We start from the raw sequence: 22,676 nt of genomic DNA, 5'->3' as shown, positions 1-22,676 counted from the left end.
TTGTTACTGTTCTCAGTTATCTTTTTATGCATTACCGGCATTCTCCCTATTAAGCTGTGAACTTATCTCAAGGGTCGGACAGAGGACGATGGATGGTTGTTTCGCCGCTCTTGTGCGAAGGCAGCTAGGCACTGATTCTTAGACACCACCAACCACCGGGGGGGCCTATCGCAATGCCCCGGCGAAGACGTAACGCTTCCCAATAAAACAAACACGTCCCATCAAGATAGCAAGAAAGTCGCCTGTGTGCGCTTGTCGTTTGAATAGTTTTTTTAATATAAATAACGTATTATGAATTTATGTATAGCGATCGTCTGATAATAAGAAGGAAGAACTGTTAATCGTTTCAGGGGTAAAATATACTTATACTTTTGATACTTAAGTTACTAAAGTACAGGTTATACATTTTTGCAAAAATGTGTTAGTAATGATGTTATTTCTTAAATATCGAACAATTTAGTGTGATATATACAAGGTCAATCGATCACTTCCAGCGTGTGTTCTCGTTATTTCTTCATATCACTCATCTCAGGTAAGTATAGTGAGAAGTAAGGTTATGTTTGAACATCAGAAAAACAATGTATTTTGGAGTGTGTCAATAAGTGAAAACCTGTAGTTAATAAAAGTAATATAAAGGATGAGGCTTATGAATGCCAGTACTAAATAATAAACACCAAGACGAAATTTGGTGTATTTTAATTACATTTTAGTGTTGAGTTTATGGGGCTCTTAGTTGAAATTCGGTCCACTCCACTGATTTGATTCTTCGTAATAGTAACATAATTGCAGTTGATTTGTTATATTAAGTTTTGTAAATCACAGTGGTGTATAAGTTTGGATTACAGATTTGCACATGATGTATAATGCTGTGTGTTCATATACGTTTTTATTTTCAGGTGGAATTGAGATGTTAACTCCAAAATTTGAGTTAACTCAGACGGAAACAAAGGTGTGCATAACTATTTATGCGCCTTACACTAACATCTCTGAAACAGACATTTATATTGAAAAGAATGATTTTAGATTTGTTTCACCACCATATTATTTGAGGTATGTTCATTATTCCCTAGAAAAATACTAATGTGTACACAGTATCTGCATACTTTATGTGAATTCCTTCTAATCCCACTTTCTGGATCAATACTTGTAAATCTAACCAACCCGTCTGTGCAAATCCTAGTTCTGTCACATCTCAGAATGTGACTTGATCCTCTTTACTGTATATAGGATACATTCCCTATTCAATATTTCCCCTAACAGCATGGTGTTTTAATACACAGGCTTCTTTGCAGCCTGTGAGTTGGCAAAGGGTCTATAAAAGTCTTTTTCAACATTTCTGATCATGTTCACATCCCATCATAGCTGCATTTGAAACAAAATTGTTAAAAAGCCATGAATAAATCAATGATGTAATTAGTGAATCAGTAGTTTTGTTGAAATCAAATATGTGTTTTCATAGGTTGCAGTTGCCAGGTGAAGTTACAGAAATGGGAGCTTCAAATGGAATGTATGATGCTGATGATGGAAAATTTACTTTAACTATGGAGAAAGTGAACAGAGGAGAACATTTTCCAAATCTGGACCTGATATCTACCCTCTTAGTGAAGAAATCAAATAATTTCCCATCAAAACCAAATATTAGGGTCTTAGGTAAGACTGATTACGTTAGTGTATGTTATTAGACATTGCTCTGTTTACATTCAGATTGTAATGTGAACTACATTCTGGTCATATCTTGCTTTTATTCATTGTTGATTCACATTTGTCTTCCTTCATATTCTCTTACCAGTTGATTTTATGCAAGGTGTCAAAGTGTGTTCATTAGTGTTGAATCAACTGGTCACTTGAATTATTGTTACATTTGGTACAGTTAAGTTGGGTTTCTTTTTCTCCCCCTGTAGATAGCCAAGAGGAAGATGGAAGCACTGATGATTCACACTACAGTCAGGATGAATTAAGTGAAGTGGAATGTCTTATTGAACAGACTGTACCTGAGGAAAAAGCATCTTTTGAAGTTCTGATAACTAAATCAAAGTATGGATTTGGAAACCAATTTTCAGATGTTTTTAAAGGATTTTCAGTAAGTTTTGTGAAAAGTATATCCAAGTCATTTTTTATAACATGTGCACATGTGAATTCTTGAATGAATTATGCCTTTTGGGTTTTGTTGAACTGTGGGATTATAGAAATGGAACAGCCATACTATATAATTCTCATTACAAATGTTAGCAAAGTTATACACTATTCAGTAGTGTTAGCTTGGCTAAGAATCATTTGATGTCCTTAACCTTTGGTACATTTTGTATCTGTTTTAAACTATTTATGCTGCATTCGAGCTGGAATAAACATAAATAATTGAATTTGATCTTAAATCTTGTAGTTAGAGCGATAGATGCCGCATGTATATGCGAGTTTACGTATTTTGTCACAGTATGAGGTGCTGGAAATTCTTGATCTTCCTGATCCGGATGTAACACCGGACTCGTCACGTACTCAGCTGAGGCTAGAATGTGAAGTAAATGATTTCAGCGATGAACATTATCTAGGTGACCTTGTATACAGAAGTCATATTGATGCAGTGATAAAGTTTAACACAATTTGGGAGAAGGATCAGACAATGGGTACACCTGGTAAGTTTGTGTGTCTTTTGTTCTGTATGAAAGTAGTTTCTGACGAACATGATTGCTGTGTTCCAGAGAAGGCACTTAAAGATAGAGGAATGTAAATGAGCAATTTAATGTATATTAGACTTAAAAAATAAGAACTAGGTTATAATAAACATAATATATTTAAAAAGGAAAATTAAATGAGAAGAAAGAGACTTAATAAAAAAGTGACTGCATGTGTGTGAACAAGAGTTCTGTACACAGATTTTCCATTTTGTAAACATACAGACTTAAATATACGTACATACTCTTCTGTACAAAAGTTGACAGATTTATGAGACCATTACTTTTCAAAACTTTAAATAACCTTTTGTTCTGGAGATTGTAGATATCCTTAGATAATTTTTATACTTTTTGAATCAGCCTATCTATTTGGATTGAAATAAAGTGTAATAATAAATGAGATTGTCTAAAGTGTTGTGTTGTTTACAGCCACATTGTGTGTTGGAGATATTGAGAGACTGAAGGACATTCCAGTTCATAAATATATCCTGACTCGTAGTGAACAGCAGGCTGCGTATTTTGGGCTCTTAGACATAATTGCAGCATATTGTTATGACTATAGAACAACTGAAGGAGATCCAACTTCAGAATCTGCGTGGACAATTAACAAACTAAGTGCCACACTGAGTTGGTTTGAGGTAATAACTTGGTGTAGGGGTCCATTAGTTTTGAAAAACATTTTGAATTGTATTGTTCTTTTATTGTATCAGAGAAAATAGTAGGGTAATTTAATGTAGTGCCTGTAAAGTTACAAATTAGTCTAAATGTTATAGAGTATTTTATCCTGAATAGCCTAACATAATTTACCATTATTAACTATAGAATGTAATTTACAATGTCAGAAGTAATTTGATGGATTTTTATTTTAAATTTACTCTACATTGTTTGTAATTGCTGATCATGGAATTCTTCAGAACATTTTTCTTCACCAAGTATGTTTCTCTGGATTTTGACGCCATGCAGACTCATCAGTGTCAGAATCCAGAAGAACGATGCCATCATTCTGACTGTTGTCGAAAACATTATATCTTATATCTGGGACAACATTTTAAACCCAGGTTAATTCAAGAAAACATGGAAAGGGCTTAATAGCAGCGACTCACTCTTTTACGTCTTGTGTGTTACTGTGATTGGTGGAAAATAATTGGCATTTTACTTCCAGGTGTATTCCTCAGTGAAAGATGTGCTTCTTGCGTTTGTGCGTCGCAGCCTTTGCTACCCCCTGTTCCGAAACTATGATTTGTCAGTTAAGATTTTAAGGGATGTGCAGATTCTCCTGCGGCTTGGTAAGTTGAATTATGACTTCTGTTGTAATAAAATATTACAATAAAACCAGTGTCGAATGACGTATTTTATAACTTATAACCAACCAAAAAACCAGCAAAGGGAGTGCTACAGTACAGGTGGGCAGTTGCTGACTTGTTACTACAGAGGCCCAGGTTTGCCACCAGTGAGGTCCATGTGGAATTTGTTAGACAGGTTTCTCTCTGAATCCTTCATATTTCCGTCATTGTCATTCCACTGCTGTTCCATATTCACTCATGTATCGTCAGACTGATGGTCTCTGAAATGTTGGGCCCTATCTCTGAATTGATGCGGCTGGTTGCCCAAAAATATTTATAATAGCAATATACTCAAAATGAAAATGATAAAAACTTAAAAAGGAAACAGTTAAATTTGCACACTCACTTGCATATATTGAGATTGTATTGTAAAGAGCTTGAATACACAAGATTGTTCATCCAATTTTAAGCTCTTGTATTTAGAGTTTAATCTAAGCGATGACCACCACTTGATATGATGAAGAAAGGGTTTAAGCTGTTAGTTACAAGAAAAATATAATCCTGATATGTAAAACTTTTTTTAGGTAAAAGAAAGCTATTGAAGTGCCTTCTTGATATCCATCAGCTTTTCAATAAGAGCAACCCAAGATACCTCTTGAACAGATTATATATAGAAGATTACTGTGTTTGGATCCAAGAAGCAGATGACGAACGCTTTGTTGCCATGGCTGAAGAGATTGACACGGTTTGTTTTTTGTTGTTTTCGCTAACATAAATTTATGTAAAGTGTAAAGATAAAGTGTTTGTGTGAAGTACTAGTCAGAATGTACATGCCCACATAATTTGCTGTAAACATAGTGTCTGGCAATTCTGGTACATAATTTCAACTTCATGATCCTTGATCATTACATCATTATTATTGGACTTACATAGACAGATAATACATTTTCTTAGTAGTGGTTTTTCATGTTAAGTGCCTTATTGAAATGATGAAAGTCACGTGTCTTCAATAAATATTTTTATAATTGAAATCCAAACGTTATGTCATATTTAAAACATAAGGCTGAAATAGTGCACATTTTGTAGCTTTACATTCCATATATAGCACCTTTATTAAACATTTTTGGAATGAGTGTTTATTTGTTTTTATTTTATTTTATGAAGAGTGTGCCCAAGAAACAGGATTTAATGTTGGATATTGTTGAGCTGGAACTAGCTGCTGAAATGGTGCAAAGAGAAGAAAAAGAGGAAAAGAAGATGCAAATGCTGAATAAAACTTTATCATCACTTCAGCTGTCTGAAGAAAATTGGTATGATAACTAGACGTTAGTCTAGATTTCACCGTATGATCCTGATTATGGTTAAATGTTAAATGTTTCTATTTTACAATGTTGATAATCTTCTGTATATGAAAGTTGTTTCATATGATATGTGTAGTCATATTTACATACAATAAGTTGTCAGAGTGTAATTTGAAGAAGCACGTTTCCACAAAAATAACTTTGCATTACAACTTCATGAAAATCAAGGATGATATTTACTTCTATGGCCAGAATTTTATTATATTTTGTTTATAATAAAAATACATTTTCATTCCTCCATTTCGTGTGGCATTTCAAAACTCTAATGTAACCGTAGTGATACTAGTTCAGTTTAAGGTGTTTATGTCGTCGTCATGTGATGGTGCAGGCGAGAGGATTTTTCAGAACATATCTGCATGATAATCTCCAGTAGTATGGCCTATATAATGAATTTTATCAAAGAGATCCAAGAAAAATATAAATGATAAACCTTCATTTAATATTAAAAGGATTGAGTACACTGTTGGTCGCTACTATACTCTTATTTTTTCCCCTTTTAGTTCTTCTGAAGAAAGATTAATGGCAGTTCCATTACCAGCACAAGAAGAAGACTCGTCTGATGGAGACACAGACGATGAAGAATCTCTTGACTCAGATGATCTCAGTTCCTAATTAGGTAAGTGAGATTGGTGTAATTTATCTTTCTTTGTGTGTTTCAGAGGAGTATTAAATTTAAAAGTGTTTAAGAAGCTGTTGACATTTATGCTTCTTGATATAATACACTGTTAAACAATGTAAGACATAAGTTTGTTTATTTTCTGATGGTAAATTGATTTGGGGGTGAGGGGGACTGAAATTTTCTCTTCTCGCATTTTTGTCCCCCACCTAATATGTGCACCGTCTTCATTGTTTAATAATCTCCTTCTCATTTGCATGCTGACACCCTCCCCATCATCTTTACTGTACATCATAAAATTATTCTTTGTCTGTATAATATGGTAGGGTCTCAGCGAAGTCTTCTTGGGCAATCAGCCGTGTCAGGTGGTCACAAACATTCTAATTACTACAGTTAATTTGGGGAAAATTTTAAATCAAAATTAATTTTGGATAGCAAAGAAAGTGATAATTCCAGCTCTACTGTTTTTATGCATTAGACTTTTGTGAATAAATCGTGGTGGTAAAACTATTGTGTCTGACGTAGAGGAAATCACATCATCAAAATTCAGGTTATTTTGCTTATAAGTTTTTAAAATTTATTTTTTAAGGTGCTGACATTCACGAATAACCAATGTGGTTGAGGAGATGTCGAACATGTTAGTCTGTCAACCAAGGAAATGATATCAGAGTATGTGATTTGTCAATTTCTTATCAGATCAGATATTCTGTAACTTTTATATTACATCTTTATTACAATTTGTAATCTTTATTATACACAATTTATTAACATGAAAATATTTAATGCAGATATTGAAATGTTTGTTTCTTGTTTCTGAGATGCATCCAATCCCGTCCAACATTATGGCTAAATGTTTTATGACAGGTTCTTCATAATTGAAACAAGATTTCAAATATTTCAGTAACATTAAATATACAAAAATGTGTACATATATTCATGATATTTCATAATGTTATGCATAATAGAAGGCCTGAAAGTTTCAACAGAGATGAAATTATAATGGGTAATCTATCCATTTTAATAACTTACTGTAATGCTTAATAATATCATCACCTTGTATTTCACTATCATCATTGTCCTCTCTTGAAGATGAGGTTATTTCATCTGTCATGTTTCCTGTAGTTGGTTTCCTGATATCACCTACTTTGTTATGAGAACTATGACTTTGTATTTCTTGTTCATTCACATTTGCCTGATCCACATTGGTTTCTGTACAGTCATTTGTGTTCGTTGTTAACTTTTGCAGGTCTTCCGTTTTGAAGGTGTCATTCTGTTTTGGCATGAAAGCATCTGACTTACTTTCATTTGAGTCGTCATCTTCGTTAAAATTATTATCCGCATTGTTCTTACCTGTAGGTCTGTGGGCATTTTGCCATACGATAGACAGTGGTATTAACAGCTGCTGTGCTGAGGAGTCGTTTTGTGTGTTTGTGTTTGAATTCTGATTAGCATTTAATTTTTCAGTCACTGATGCCCTGTGATGTTCATACCTAATTTTTTTACTACCATGCCTCCTTCTGTGTGTGTCCTCTTTCTTAATACTTTCAACACTGCTGTTTTTTCGGTTGGTACTCTTTATGACTTCTACGTTGGTCTCATTCCTGCCTTCTGTGGATGATACGTGTGATTGCTTATTTCCGTTGGCCTTTGTTGTCCCATATTTTGATGCCGTCCCATTGGTGCTGTCAGCAGCTATAATTTCAATTAATTTATGTTTTTTATGATGTCCTGGGTTGTGGAAATTTCTACCCTTACCCCTGTGAAAGTGTATAACATTGTCTGAAGATTTAGTGTTATCGTGGTGATTACCATGTTTCCTGATATCTTGAGATATTTCTTCTGATGTTTCTTCTCCATTAGCTTGTTCACTCTTTTGTTTCTTCCATCCTTTGTGCTGATGCTGATGTATGTTTTCTGCAATTTCCTCTTCAGTGTTTTTAGTAATGTCTCTAATTTCTCCAGTAATAGATGCTTTTATTTTACCATAGTTATTCTTTCCCTTCCGTTTCCTTGTTGGCGTGTGCTTATCATCATCAGCATAATCAAGTCCCTTCTCATCCTTGTTGGGTGTTTCCTGTTCTGGAATTACTGTCTCCTCTAAGTGTCCGTGATAGGCAGGGTTACCTGTTTGTAGTACAATATACTCGTGCTCTGAAACTGTTCCGTTTTCATGGCGGTGTTCATGTGGGTAATGCAGGATAATCCTAATGGGTACAGTGCCATCTTTTCTTTCAATCAAAGGTGATAAGGTAGCACTGAAATAGTTGTCTTTGAGTATTGCATCGGCTTGGTCTGTATCATAATATTTTTCTCGACTCTTTTGATATGAATCTACTGGAACAGAGATATTTTGTAGCTGTTCTGATTCTGTCTGCTGGACTAATTTACCATCTTTAAGTAAACTATTCCTTTGAGAGCCTGTCATGTTGCTTTTCCTTGTGTTTGATGTATTGTGTCTGTCCTGGGCATCAGCTGCGAAAAGCTTCTGCCTTACCTGCAGGTCAGATTGATTTTGTTGGGTCACGTTACAGTGTCGTGTTACTGAAGTTTTCTCAGCTGTAGATTTTGTTTTATTTAATGTTTGTTCCATCACAGTCCATACGCCACTTTCTTCATTCCTTGTGTTGTTAAGGGTTATTTCTGATTCCATTTTAATGAAAGTTGTCGCAGTTTCATTGTTTGTAAAAATTAATTTAGTATTATTGGCAATAGTTGTTCCTCTTTCCTTGGTAAGAGTTATGCTACTGCTCAGTTCAGCTCTTGGAATTGTTTTATCTTCCATGCTTGTGTCAGTATTATTTCTTGTTTGTTCCTGTAGAAACAAATATAAGTTATTGTTGGTAATTTAGAACAGAAAATTAATCTCTGTAACCTCTTGAGTCAGTGGTCACATTAAATGATAAGATGAATAAGATTCTTTGTCTTGAATTCTAAAATGGTCAGAAAATTTCCCTTTTATCTGACACTGGTAACACAAAATGTAAAACTGTAAAAACATAAACTGCCACAGATTCAGAAATATTCACTGTTTTGAAGGATGGCTTGGATTTTTGTGTTAGTGACAGATTTTCTATAAAATGTCAGAGATGCATGAAATAAAACCTTAGTGCCAACTTAACCTCAACTGGGGCACTGCTTTTTTTTTTACAAACAATTCTCTGGTGACCAAGCCATGACAGCATAATTTGTACATTTGTAGTGGAGGAAATTGTATTGTCTACCTACAGAGGAACTGAATCATGACATTACATCTCGTGTGGAACAAATTCCACTATCAGAATTTGTCTAAAAGTTATTTTAAAGTTCTGCTTGGTGAAAGTGTTTTGTGAACCACATGCATTAATCTTTACACATAAGATTTTAGAATTTGATGTCTACTAATAAAGAAAGTGGGGGGGGGGCTTTTGTTTACATTATAGTGAACATGAGTTATACCTTCATTTATAAATACTTTTTTATTGTTTTACTTACTGTGACAAGAAGATTGCAAGGACCACATGGATCGTCATTGTATGTTGACAAGATGGCTGCCTTGACATATGGATAGGATAGCAGACTCCATGGTGAAATAACTTGGTACACAAGTCGTCCACACCTGTAACAGTGTTCAAGATAGACTGGTTCAATTTCTCCATCAAAATTCTTATTTTTCTTTTTCTCCTTCCTCAGTTACCACATTTTTTGTATACATCCTGTTATTAAGCTGAGCAAGCACGAGAACTTCAAATAGTACTATAAATGTTTGTGAAATAATTCAGAAATTTATCCTATAATTGCTTCAGAGTTGTTCGGATGCCTTTGGTTGGCAGGTAAAAGTAGTTTTGTACCTGTCCAATACAAGTATGTGATCAATTCCTCCATCCAGTATGGATTGCCAAATGCTAGAGGTGATGTCTTTTGGCTCCTGTAACACTGGAATATCCCCTGACTTGTGTTTTAGCGTAGCAAATCCATCAGTTCCATCGACAGCCAGTTTTGAGTTAATAATACGGAAAGCAATATTTGTGAATCCAGCAGAAATTAAGCGGACTTGAAGATCTTGCATCCTGAAAATATAAGTTTTCATATGATATCTGACAAAAAGCATATATTCCTTGCAGCTTGGTAATTAGTTTCATAATTTGTATTCCTCAACACATTTTTAGTGTGGTTAAATGAAGGAGGATGGGATGGACATGACATGTAACATGCATGGGCTGGGGGAAAAAATACACAGAAAATTTTGGACACACAGAGGGATAATATTACAAGGGATCTTTAAAAGAAATAGAACATGGACTGCATTTGTTTGGCTGAGGATAGAGTCCATTGGTAGGCTCAATAATGAATCTACAGGTTCAGCTGAGCAACCATCAGCTACTTACAAGGAACTGCTGTATGGAAATAGAATACATTTTTTGTATTATCTTCTGATTTATAGCATATAGAAATACAAATTTCTAGACTTAATGAGGGAGTGGCTGATGATGAAATAATAAAGTAATGAAATGGTTACAGAAATTAAACTTTACTTACATTCCAGCCTGCTTGAAACAGTAATGTCAGGAGGAGTTGACTATACCAATCACTGTAATGTTTCCTTTCTGCAGAACTTCATTATCATTGATAGTCCATTGAGGCAATAGTGGACATTGGTCTGATGAATGTCCAATGTGCATCAATGGCAAAGTGAAAATTAATAATGCCAACAAAGACATTTTGCTGGGGAAGAGAAGAAAATTTTTTATTCTTTACTTAACATACTGTGCTCACTGTAATGTTCAGAAGATTTGTTCAAGGTATCAGTTTTGAATTTTTGGTAGTCAGTAATATCTTTATAATACTATTTTATATATTTTTTTCATACATAACCTCCTAGATGTTTTAGTTTCAATTGTGTGATTTTTCCTAAGTACATGTGTCTTAAGAACTGTTTGTCACAGAAGCAAGATATTTTTACCATGTTTTTAATTTTATTTGCAAAGATGTTGACTTTTATACATTACTTCTTTATAATTTATAATAACCTATGACAATTTTAAAACATCCCTTCTGTTTGCTACTCTTCACAGCTTTCACAGAATAGACATTATACACAAGTGATTTAAGTAACTTGAATGTCTAGTTTTAAATTAAATTATTTCAATGGGTTTGTACCTTAATTCAGAGATTTTTTTTAATGATTTAGATAACTGCTCAGCTGTTTGGTATTCACTCACTAAAGCCAGTTGTTGTTTCTTGATATCACTTAACTACTGTTGTGATATAGAATGTTTGCCCTAAGTTTATAATTTAACTGTCAGCTGATTCGTAAAGGAGGAAGCAAATGCTAAAGGTCATGCTGTGTATAAATAGATGTTCTACTACGTGTTCAATCTAACCTTTGAAGTACCATGTTTATTATGTAATTATGTAAGACTATGTGTACACACAAACATTGATCTAGTGTAGTATATCCAATGTTCCATTCTATTAGGTCTCTCCTGATATAACCTGAAAATACTTATGGCACAAGTAGGTAGGGTTGTGTTTATATATAGAGAGGGGATGTTTTAATATTTTATTTAGAAAACCTATATATAATTCTAAACAAATATGTGTATTAATTATTACTGAAGTTGAATATTTTCTTTGTGAGGTTATGTGTTTGCAGATTGGAACATAGGCCAAGACTGGTTTGATGTCAGTGCCAGTCATACAATTTTAGGTGATTTTATTTGTATGTTAATTTACATAAAAACAGACATTTTAAGCTTTCAAACTTCAGAATTTAGCAGATTCTGACAAGGAGATGAAACTGTTTACAGTGATTTGTACAGGGTTCAAATGATTTGGGATAGTGACTGTTTTCCAAGTAATTAGTGAGTGAATTTATTTAATTAATAATTTTATTGTTTTGTTGTGACTATTGATATATGCCAATTCACTTTACATAACCTATTTCCCAATAGAAAGACCACTTGAAACATTATATATTATAAACATTTTTGAACTGAAATGTATTTCAACATTATTTAAGCTAGGCATTTAATTGTGAGATAAATATTTTAATTTACAACATCCAAAAAGTGTTTGGCACGTTTATGTTCTAAGTAATTTTAGGTTGAAATGTTGCACTTTTCCTTTCCACATCTGATAAGTTCATATATGATGATATTACTGTACTACCATATGTTGCCAGATGTGGCTATAAGACTGGATGTTTTGTAGCCCCTATTCCAAACAAAACTGTTGAGTTTAGAAATGTAGCAGTGATTGATGGCAGCAGCTGCTGGCTGTAGTCTCCGTGGATGTCATATGAGTGCATGAATGATCTAATGACAGCAATGAAGAGAAAGGAATGACTATATCTCAAGTGAAAATGTATAAGTAAATTGAACTTTACAAATTTATTATGAGCAAAATGAACTCCTTAAGAAGCATCAACATTTTTTTCTCTTTACCGCCTTATTCAAAATTATTGTGAATCTCACATCGATTTGTTGAGTTCATGCTACAGAATGAAAAATTTGTGTAATGAAGTTATCAGGACCAAGAAATATTTAGTTCTTGTGCATCACTTTCTAAAAATTACATGTTTACTTAAAAAAAATTGTAACCGTTTTTCTGCCCCCATTGAAAATTTGATGGGACAAAGGAAACTTTTTCATTTACAGCTGACATAAAATAATGTGGCAAATGAAAAATTCATTGTATGAAATAAGTAATATACTGTAAATATGATAAAGTTAAAGCAGCTAGGAATGAATAAGAATAATTAAAGAGAGAGAGGAAAAATGGTAATCATTATAGATCACTTTTGCCCAGAAATCGGTTATCCAGTGCAGCTGTCTGTACTTTTTATGTACTGAAAAGTAGGAACACACATGGCGTGTCAAAATAAGCTACTTCATTTTCAACAAAACCAAAAATAGAGTAATGTAGTCTGTACTGAACAAAATAGTTGCATCGCTGTTAGATATGTCTACTATTTTATTCATGATGTAAGGACTTCCTGGAACAAATGCTGTGAGTGATACTTATTGTTGCTTTGTTATACTGATTTTATAACCTTTGTATTGTTGACAGGCACTACTTCTGTTATTACTAATGTTTTATAGTTCTTATAAGTATTAATCATAGAAACCATTTGTTTGCAGTAAATGTATTAATCCATTGAAATTACTTATTTTGAAACCTTATTATTTTTTGCAATCTTATTGAAATTACAGGAAGCTGAACATACTTTATCATTCTGTTTTTGAAAAGTTATACTGTTGCCCCAATCTCTTCAGATATGGAGAAGCAAAGGAGGAAACATTATTCTTAATGTCTTCTCCACCATATTTAAAAATATCTCGAGAATATTGATGCATAATATATATTCTTATGATTTATGTGTTGGAAAAATGTTTATTACTACATGTTTAATATTTTAATCAGAATAAATTATTGTTTCGTGTATCGAAATCCTGTCTTGACTGTACTTGTGTCATTTTATAGTCGTGTGTCATTAATGTCTTTATGGTGGCAGTGAACTTGAGGCTTCTGTGGGAGAGGACAACTTGTACATGCTGATGGTATGGAATGCTCTGTGTCGTGTTGAATCTTACATGGAAAATAAACTGAAATTATAATTATTAGAGTATGCTAATAAGAACTGTGGCAAAATTATGGTACTTATCTGAGGCATTAATTTTATGTATAAAACAATATGAAAGTTTGAATTTAGTGGATATAATATTTGTGTTTGTTAAAATGCAAAGTTACTTGCTTCTGTGTTATGCGTTCATCTGGGTTCTCTGTAACCGGCTTGTACTTATACACTGTGCGTTCACGGATGTGACAAAAACAACAGACTTTTATGAATTTGAGTCTAGTGGCAATGAGTTATTTTACAATGCTGGACATAGAAGCAGAAAAAGGCTCAAAGAAACGGGTTCAAAACTGGAGAACTCTATTTTAAAATCAAAAGTAGAAGTGCTAGGAGAAGTATTTAAGAAACATGTAAACAGCCTCAGAGCAGCAGATAATAAGCAGGTGAGTTACTGTGTCGTACTCTTGTACTTTGAATCATATGTTGCTAAAGAAATGTTATAATGCTTGGTTATAGAAGTATATTTAGTAATTAAAAATTAATACTACTTCATGAAACTCTGTAAAAGGTGTAATGGTTTTGTTATTATTTTGTAAACAGTTTTGCAGGTATGCCTAATTCAAATTTATTGGCTAAATAAGATTAATATCATGACACATGTTCACTTTAAAAGTGGCATATAACAGCCCATATTTAAGTCTTAGGCTGGTGGCCGGTTGTTAAGGAAGATATGATATTTTTAATATCTTGTGCTGTGTAAATATTAATTTATAAAACCCTGTTTATCAGGTTGAGCTAGTGTTTCTTGTGGATTCTTCTGCCAGCGTGGGTCAAGATAATTTTGAGAGCGAGCTGAAGTTTGTTCGGAAGCTGCTTGCAGATTTTACCGTATCGGAGAATGCTACACATGTGTCTGTGATTGCATATTCATCCCCTGACAATGTGGTAATGTTTATAGTTTCCAGAGTTATACATAAAACTTACAGTCTACAATGATTTTAACTTTATAGTGACAGAAATTAACATGTTCTTCGAATATATATTGTGTATTTGAGAAAGAATTAATAGTATCACATCATAGGTTTCTTTGTATGGCTTGTAATGCAGTCCTCATTTTCTGATGTCATGATTTGCAGAATTGGACATCAGTGCCTGTATAAATCTTCAAGATAGTTCTTGAAAAGAATCTGTGTTGCAGCAGAGTATTTAGCATTCCTGTTTCACATTTTGGGTGTCTGGGTTAAAGTCTTGGCTTAGAGACCAACCATCCTCACTGAGGATTTTATATTCCTCATTACTTCGAGGGAAATATCAGTATAGTACCACAAATTAGGTTATGTCCATTTTATTCCATATCCCTTATAATTCATTGTTCGTTGATCATTCTGTCGTGATGGTGGCTACTTTGTGTGGCATTTTACTGGAGAATTCCTTTTGAAATTATATTGGCAATTTATATTCCTGGACTTTTGTAAGTGCTGTACAAGAATGGAATTATATAGAAGGGCATTGTACCAGGGTTTGATTATATGTGGAAGAAACATTTATGAAAATAAATAATATTGAATACTTTAATATATATTTAACTCTTCCAGGTACGTTACATCGATCATATCACTTCCCCTTCGCGTACAAATCACAAATGTGGCCTCTTGCATTATGAACTACCAAATATTAAGTACACTGGTGGTGGGACATATACCAGAGGAGCTTTACTTGAAGCTCAGGTGAGTTTGTGCTCAGATTTTTGGACTGAGTATAGCACTGTGCTTGTTTTATTTGCAAAAAGTATGAAAGAGTGCTAGTGTGTTAGTCTGTAGGAAGATAAGTTTGCTTTGATATTTCAAGGTCAGGAGTTGCAAGTATTTACTAGCAACGATTGGGGAGATTTGTTGAGACTTGTGATACTTAGTACTTACTTAGGCGACCCGTTCTTCAGTGCCTGAGCATCTGTGGGTCCCAACTTTCGTTGACTTTGATCTACTAGACAGTTGGTAGGATTCCTTGGATGAGTGATCAGCCCGTCGCAAGGCCTCTACCTGTACACAGGACAGCACAACACAGAGAGATGCGGACAAACATCCATGCCTTGAGTGGGATTCGAACCCACGGTCACAGTGTCCAAGCAGCACAAGGCCCACACCTCAGACCGCGCGGCCACTGTGACGGCTGGGACTTGTGATAGACACTTAATGAGCTTAAGTTTATGATGCCATACATTGACCCTTTCTTAAATAAGTTCTTCTGTATTAATTATAGGCTGTGCTGCAGCATGGCCGTCGAGATTCACGACGTGCCCTTTTCCTCATTACTGATGGCTTCTCAAATGGAGGTGATCCTTTGCCAGTAGCACGTGAACTTAAGGAGCAAGGTGTTACCATATTTACATTTGGGATACGTAATGGTAACACAAAAGAGCTCTATGACATGGCATCACAACCTGGAGAAGAATATTCATATATCCTAGACAGTTTTGGAGAATTTGAAGCCTTAGTTAGGAGAGCATTACATCAAGGTGCTGGTTATATTTTCTTTAAAATATGAATTTCTAGCAGCTAGATATTTTCTTGAAGTGATGTAAATTACAGGTAAATGCTGGAATAAGTCATATATATAATTTTTCAATTTCCATTTGCATAACTACACACCTGTCAAACTTTGTGTGTATTCTGGTTTGTTGGAGAGTATTTGGTAGAATAAATATGCTTCATGGGGAAAGTGTAAAGGAAAAGTTGGTACTGAGTGTTTATAAATTCATTATAGCTGTTGTTTATGCATGTCAATATTTTCTCGGTGGTTCACCAGAGAAAGTGTCAGAAACCATTCATTTTAACATTTACTATGTAGGAATAGGGGGTTTAAATTCCCATGTTATTGGACTGCCAGCCTTAGACTAATTCTGGGATTGACAGTTTTGCCATATGCTAGGATAAGGCATGGTGTTCTTGTCCACACATAAGATGTAATCAAGGTCAAACGGTTCTTCCACATTTGTTTGTATCAGTTAACGAATACTTACTAGGATAGAGACAACTCTACATTTATGGTTAATCACAATTTAAGGGTCACTCTGTCAGGTATTTTTTTGCTACCTGTGCTGTTTGCAAGGACATTGACACTTTTTAACAAGACTATATTTTGCTAATGGACATTTTATAATATCGCATTACTTGGATTTTCTTTACGTTTCTATGTTTGTAGTCTGTGCATTTCAAATTGTACATTTTATCATGTTTATTTTGTCTTTTATTTTATTATTTTTTGTCATTTGTATGTTATATTAATTTTTATATTGTTGTTTTAGTACTTGGCTGTAATTAGTTTTTGCTTGGCTTGCACTTGAATAAATTATTTACATCTGCATGGGTTTTAGTTGCACAGAGTATATCAGAAATAAGTACCTTTTTCCAGAATGACTGCAAAAGTCATTATTGAGCTGTATCTATCTGATTTTATTTATAGATCTTAAGGCTGGCAGTTATCAGCCCTTGAACAACTTTTCATTCTGTGACTCACTGTGCTCTGCCAGATCGGACTGCTGCGACAAATTGGCCTCTTGCAGTTGTGGGACTCATACAGGACACTTCTCTTGCCTGTGCCCCCCTGGGTACTATGGTTCTGGACTCGCTAGTTCTTGCAAACGTAAGTCCCTTAGAAGAATCTGTTTAATGAAGAAGGGGTAGCAAACTTGATGACATAACTGTTTGACTTGGTACTCATCTTGAATCGTAAGTGTGACCCTGCTGGAAAGTTTTTTAAAAGTGAAGAACCATCAGTCAACTAATAACATGCTGGTACACTGGGAATGAACCTGCATTTAAACTACTGAAATGTTTATAAAAGTAAGTAAAGTAAAGTAAAGCTGTCCCACTATACGCCATGGAGGCGCATGGGGGAGAGGAGGTATAGGTCCTACTCATTCTTTTCCTCAACACTAGAGGGGGGTGAGTGGTCAGCATCATTCCCCAGCACGCTTTACCCCCTGGAAAGGACCCCGGTACTCATTGGATAGGAGGCTGGGTGGGCCTCAGAACTGGATGGAGAGGCTAGAGGAAAAATCCTCTTCCCACATCGGGGATTGAACTCCGGTCGTCCAGTCTGTAGCCAGTCATCCTGATTGATTTGATTATCCTAATAATATGTGGTGAAGAGTACACATTAGGTTATGATACATCTGCGGCAATATTTTGCTGTATTGAGATGTTGCATGTTCATACAAGACTGACAAATACTTTATAAACTCCATGTAAATAAAACTCATTTTCATAGAAAATATCAGTTCATACCAGAATTTTTTCAATATTAGTAGTAGTAGTAAATCCGGATATAGCATGCGTATCTGTTGCGTAATTAAATAACTCTGTATTATTTTTGTTTCCAGTTTGTCCAAATGGAACATACTCATTAGGATTAGTTCCTGGAGATGTCTCTGTATGTGTGCCCTGTCCTGACCTAAACCATATGACACTCGGACCAGCAAGTTCTGTCCGGGATTGTCAGTGCAAGAAGAGCTTTGTTTCCATTGGTGACCAATGTAAAGGTAAGAATGTGGAGTCCTATTAATTTGTGATGGTCTCTAGTAGCATCAATTCTTTAAGTGAGATGTGACCATTGATAGAAATGGTTCTGAAATGACCAATGGAAAATAACTGAACTCTTAGCCGCGTAAACCGTCGCTGATGCTCGGAGTTAACATTCTGTTGTTCCGCTGTAGTGATCACATGCCCAAAGCTGACTGCTCCTGAGAAGGGCTTCTTCGTGAAGAAGTCATGTGGGAATGTGCTGAATGCCGCGTGTGGAGTGAGATGTCGTGTAGGTTACCATCTTATCGGGTCCAGTATTCGCCTCTGTCAAGATGATGGGACATGGTCTGGACAGGAGACTGAATGTGCTGGTAAGAATAAATAGAAACTTTAGGAATTTATTTTGGATCATTCATTACTACTCGGCATCATTCAGTATTGAATTTTAAGCACATTCACTTACTGCCTCTCACCAGTGGTTAGATTATTTTTCATTATTTTGCTGACCTGTATTACAATGCGTTGTCTGATTTTAAGTGTGTGTCATTTGAGTAAAATTTAACATGATTTCCAAGCAATTTAAATGATGCAGTAGTGTTTCCTCTAGGTACACTGTATGAATGTGTTACTTTGTTTAATTTTTGGTACGTATTCTTAAAAGTTTTCATTACATGAATGTACTGGTTGACAGTGAAGACTTGTCCGGCTCCCAAGGCACCTAAAAATGGTGCTGTGGTTTGTTCCAATGATGACCATGTTATTGACACTGAATGTGAGTTCTCCTGTATGCCTGGTCACACCCTCGTGGGTTCTAGACATCGGACGTGCTTGCCCCTTGCACGGTGGGATGGTCTGCACACAACCTGCAAACGTGAGTTTCTTCTTACTAGTTCCGTTAATTGATTTCTTCTGTGGACTGTCATGAACCCTTTCCCCATTATGGATGATTTTTGATAGAACAATTCTGCAAGGGTTCTGCATGATATAATATTGATCTTCCTTAGCTGTCAGTATATTGATGTTTCATACATTTATATTTTAAATATAAGAAATTTGTATTGAAATGTATCTTATACATGGATTCTAGTTTATGTTGAGACCAACTGCTTTGAAATCTGAGGTTGACAAGCTGTCTTAATTTATCACTAAGTTATATATTTGTATTGTAATAGCTTTGGATGAAATCAGACACTAACCTGTGTTTATAACGAAAAGCAAACTGTTCTGGTTGATATATTTGATTTGTGATTCACCTTCAAATTACTTTTCATATCTAAATCACTATTTAAAAGATATTTTATGACTCCATGAAAAGGGGTTTTTAATTTCCTAAATGAAAAGTACTTTAGTTATGTGTAATCTGTCATTCAATTATATTTTGATTAATGAGGAACATATTGTGGTCCCTTAGCACTATTTTGCCCTCCACTGCCGAAAGTCCCTCATGGCCAGTACACACCAGCTGGGTGTGCAACTAAGAAGCAGGTTTATGGTACCAGGTGCAATATCTCGTGTACAGCTGGGTTCCAGCTGAAGGGCCCCAGGTCTCGGGTCTGCGGCGGAGTGGGCAAGTGGACAGGTCAAGATATTAACACTTGTGTAGGTAAGTTGTATTGCATCTATGCAGCAGTAGTTATTGTGATTACGTTATGTATTTCATTTGCAAATCCAGCTGCAAGGCTTATTGTACATAGTATTATTTACACATACCCTTTGCGAACACATAGGTCTATTTAAATGGTAATTTTATTATGTACATCAAAGAGTATTCATTTCTAATCTTTTTGTTATGCGTGTGTTTGCATTATGTCTTTAAATTAAAAAGTTCTTTCTTTGTTTTAATAAATTCAGATAGACAGTGTGATGTGATATGTTGTTATGTTATGTGTAACCTTTGGTGACATTTTTTGCTCATTTGTATTAAATTATTTGTGTATTGCTCCGCAGATGTTACGCCACCAACAATTCAGTGTCCGGAGGATATAGTCATGGGGACAGATCCTGATGAAGATTATGCAACTGTCAGCTGGACAGTCCCAGTTGCGGCTGGTATGTTAGCAATCCGGAGAAACCTTAATATACATATTTTTCAAGTCCTTAAACCAGACTTATTAATTTCTTTAAGAGGAAATGTCTTAACTCATATAGAACAATATCCAACTGTCTTCCATTCAGTCTGTTTACAGAATTTGCTTACGCTGAACAAAGATGTAACTTTGAAGATGACTGTGTTCTGGGTTGTCGCACTGTATAGTTTTTGAACATAGCGAATGTGCTTATGAAGTCAATTTAGAAAATTTCCAGTCTCTCATTATACTTTTACGTGGCATGAAAAAAAGCACATATTATCGATGGCATACTATTGCATTCTGTTATGGCATTTCTGGTGCTGGTATATTTATTTAAATGATGTTTAGCAAAAATGAAGTACTGGTAAATTAAACTTAAATTTCTAGTTAAGAAATTACAGTACAGCCTTAATAGTGGCGTAAGAACGGAGTAGTTCTAGATCCACTGGCGAGAACTACATTTACCTCTGGACGTGCTAAACTGCAATTTATTTACAGATAATGATGGCCATCCTCCAACTGTGTGGACTCGACCGGCTGCTCGGCAGCCAATGAGAGTTAAGATCGGCATCATAACTATCACCTACGTGGCTTCCGATGCCACTCGCCATAAAGCCAAATGCAATTTTACCATCAAAGTTGAAGGTAAGAGGTCTTCATTTTCTTGCAACATAAGAACCTGTATGCTCATGATTTACATTAATTCCAATGCTTTATAATCATGGTATCATTATCACTAGTATCACCAATAACATGTTAGCATTATCATTGCAAAATATTTTGCATTTTGTAATGCCATAAATGTTGCATTTGTGTAACATACTTGTTTATAATCAAGGATAAACATTTTCTTGTAACTATTTTGGATTATGTTTCCACAGATAGAGAATCACCATTTGTTGATCGCTGTGAATCTCCGCCAACTTTCCTTTTAGATTCTGGGGATAATGCAAGTCTACTCTGGGATCCTCCACTTTTCCATGACAATTCTGGAAAACCTGTTAAGGTGATATTGAATAATTTCATATCTTACGTCACATTGAAATATTGTATTGACTTGGATTTTTTCAGGAGTATTTACATAATACTTTGTTGCAAAATGCTGATACTGCTTCTGTTGTATTCTTCGTTTATGTTGATATTGGGCATTAGACAGAAATTAACTAAATGCAGATAAAATCTTCATGCATCAAGAGATGTGATTTTTACAGATAAAATTACGCGCAAAATAGGATGTAATTGTTTCTGTTTCTCAAGAGTCATCCTTTACTTATTTTGATTATTTATTCTCTTTTTGTCAGTGTTTATTCTTCTGCTCCTCCCTTCCATCACCTTTGTCATCTGTAATTATGTCATTCGTTACAGAAATTAATGGTATATTGCTTTAAAGAAACAGATAACTGATAAAGTGTGTACATTATTGTTTCCTACATATCACTTTTAGGTGTCTCGCTCTCCAGATACAGACATGTTTCCATATGGGACAACTGAAGTTACATACACTGCCTTGGATATATATGGAAATAATGCAACCTGTGTTATCAGCATAAGTGTTGAAGGTAGGAATTAACTTCTGGGATACTGTTTCAGATTGTCTATGTAGAATACCCATTTAATATTTATACATATCTATATAAATTCCTCGGCATTATTACAAAAGTTCTGTATGGGCATACATCATTTGTTTTTAAACAAGTGAACTATTTTGGCTCCCATCTGGTGACATTTTAGAGCATCAAGGTTGTTAATGTTAAGTGAATTGGTGTACGTCCTGCAGTCTTCAAAGTATGTCATTGGCTTAATAAATTTTGTTTTTTGTAATATTTTGATCTCGCTTTTTGAATTCCAGAGAATGTGTGTCAAGAACCATTGGATCCCATTAATGGGCATGTGAACTGTACATCAAATATTGACTCTCTGCACTGTACCTTGACATGTGAAGAGGGATATGCTTTTGCTGTCCAACCCCATGATTACTTTTGTACTTACGACAGTGATGGGAGCATGCTGGCTCCTGACGGCATTATTGATCCCTTTCCTGACTGTTCACGTAAGTTCTTGTTACGTTAGGTTTATAAATGAGTAATAACAGTTTATAAATATATCAGCAGAACCAGATTTAAAACTCCTCTAAAGTTTCTATTGCATTCACTGTGGTCATGGCTCAGTTGCTATTTTTTATATTCTGCCTGTTTAAACAAATCTTGACTAAACGTATTCCCAACAGAGAGGATTTTTATGTTGGTCTTCTGGGTTTTGATGCCATGTAGACTATTCTGTAAGTGCCAATGTTGGCATCTACTGACAAGTCAAAACTCAGAATATCAGCATCTTCAACTGTTAAAACTGATTTTTACTGTGTGTTTATTTTTTTTAGTAACAGTCCTGCCAACCTCTATATCCCAAGATGGAGCTATAGCAGTTGAAGGTGACAGTACCATTTGTGAGGATCCAACATTTTTGAGTCAGGTATCATGGTTCAGTATGCGCTTATAATTGTCTTTACGTGCAAGATGATTATCTGTGCTTGACATTATGTATTTGTACATTTGTTTAAATGTGCTTAAATAACAAGCAGCCCATCACTTATTGATTATTTT

The 22,676-nt window shown here is 34.8% G+C and overlaps 3 protein-coding genes across 12 annotated transcripts in view; 2 read left to right on the top strand and 1 right to left on the bottom strand.

Annotated features, from left to right (window-relative positions):
• The first annotated feature begins 37 nt into the window (after positions 1 to 37).
• LOC110833005 (protein SHQ1 homolog) lies at positions 38 to 13,357 on the top strand. 6 transcript variants are annotated; one of them, XM_087354687.1, is made up of 11 exons: positions 38 to 532; positions 897 to 1,050; positions 1,460 to 1,503; positions 1,902 to 2,080; positions 2,432 to 2,630; positions 3,099 to 3,307; positions 3,832 to 3,955; positions 4,537 to 4,697; positions 5,117 to 5,262; positions 5,814 to 5,929; positions 6,519 to 13,357. In XM_087354687.1, exons 2-10 carry the CDS (start codon positions 908 to 910, stop codon positions 5,923 to 5,925), a joined length of 1,317 nt encoding a protein of 438 aa, XP_087210813.1. In that variant the 5' UTR covers positions 38 to 532; positions 897 to 907; the 3' UTR covers positions 5,926 to 5,929; positions 6,519 to 13,357. The 6 variants fall into 6 exon arrangements, with proteins under 6 accessions (XP_087210813.1, XP_087210810.1, XP_021926250.2 ...); XM_087354684.1 differs by having other exon boundaries at positions 39 to 352; positions 1,460 to 1,650; XM_022070558.2 differs by having other exon boundaries at positions 39 to 532; positions 1,460 to 1,650.
• LOC110833004 (uncharacterized) lies at positions 6,632 to 10,585 on the bottom strand. The gene is made up of 4 exons (XM_022070553.2): positions 10,445 to 10,585; positions 9,757 to 9,975; positions 9,401 to 9,524; positions 6,632 to 8,741 (listed from the first exon to the last, which is right to left on the bottom strand). Coding segments are annotated over exons 1-4 (2,163 nt in total). The 5' UTR covers positions 10,447 to 10,585; the 3' UTR covers positions 6,632 to 6,923.
• Positions 11,338 to 22,676, top strand: part of LOC110833033 (sushi, von Willebrand factor type A, EGF and pentraxin domain-containing protein 1-like) — a 26,815-nt gene continuing 15,476 nt past the window's right edge. For 2 of the 5 annotated variants that reach the window (XM_022070610.2, XM_087354683.1), the window contains exons 1-16: positions 11,351 to 11,422; positions 13,391 to 13,927; positions 14,274 to 14,429; positions 15,080 to 15,211; positions 15,744 to 15,999; positions 16,947 to 17,126; positions 17,866 to 18,024; positions 18,199 to 18,378; positions 18,699 to 18,878; positions 19,419 to 19,610; positions 19,955 to 20,056; positions 20,575 to 20,721; positions 20,958 to 21,082; positions 21,521 to 21,635; positions 21,926 to 22,126; positions 22,454 to 22,545. In XM_022070610.2, coding sequence (XP_021926302.2) covers positions 13,535 to 13,927; positions 14,274 to 14,429; positions 15,080 to 15,211; positions 15,744 to 15,999; positions 16,947 to 17,126; positions 17,866 to 18,024; positions 18,199 to 18,378; positions 18,699 to 18,878; positions 19,419 to 19,610; positions 19,955 to 20,056; positions 20,575 to 20,721; positions 20,958 to 21,082; positions 21,521 to 21,635; positions 21,926 to 22,126; positions 22,454 to 22,545 — 2,610 coding nt within the window. In that variant the 5' untranslated portion in view covers positions 11,351 to 11,422; positions 13,391 to 13,534. Of the gene's footprint in view, positions 11,427 to 13,390; positions 13,928 to 14,273; positions 14,430 to 15,079; positions 15,212 to 15,743; positions 16,000 to 16,946; positions 17,127 to 17,865; positions 18,025 to 18,198; positions 18,379 to 18,698; positions 18,879 to 19,418; positions 19,611 to 19,954; positions 20,057 to 20,574; positions 20,722 to 20,957; positions 21,083 to 21,520; positions 21,636 to 21,925; positions 22,127 to 22,453; positions 22,546 to 22,676 lie in introns of all 5 variants that reach the window. The other 3 variants (XM_087354681.1, XM_087354682.1, XM_087354680.1) reach the window with 3 other exon arrangements.

Source organism: Zootermopsis nevadensis, unplaced genomic scaffold, assembly GCF_977971745.1.
Source record: "Zootermopsis nevadensis isolate Lab colony 2312 unplaced genomic scaffold, Znev_1.0 Znev_ptg000023l, whole genome shotgun sequence".
NCBI lineage: Eukaryota > Metazoa > Arthropoda > Insecta > Blattodea > Termopsidae > Zootermopsis > Zootermopsis nevadensis.
The sequence above is the reverse complement of the archived record's forward strand: the minus strand, read 5'-3'. Positions and strand labels throughout refer to the sequence as shown.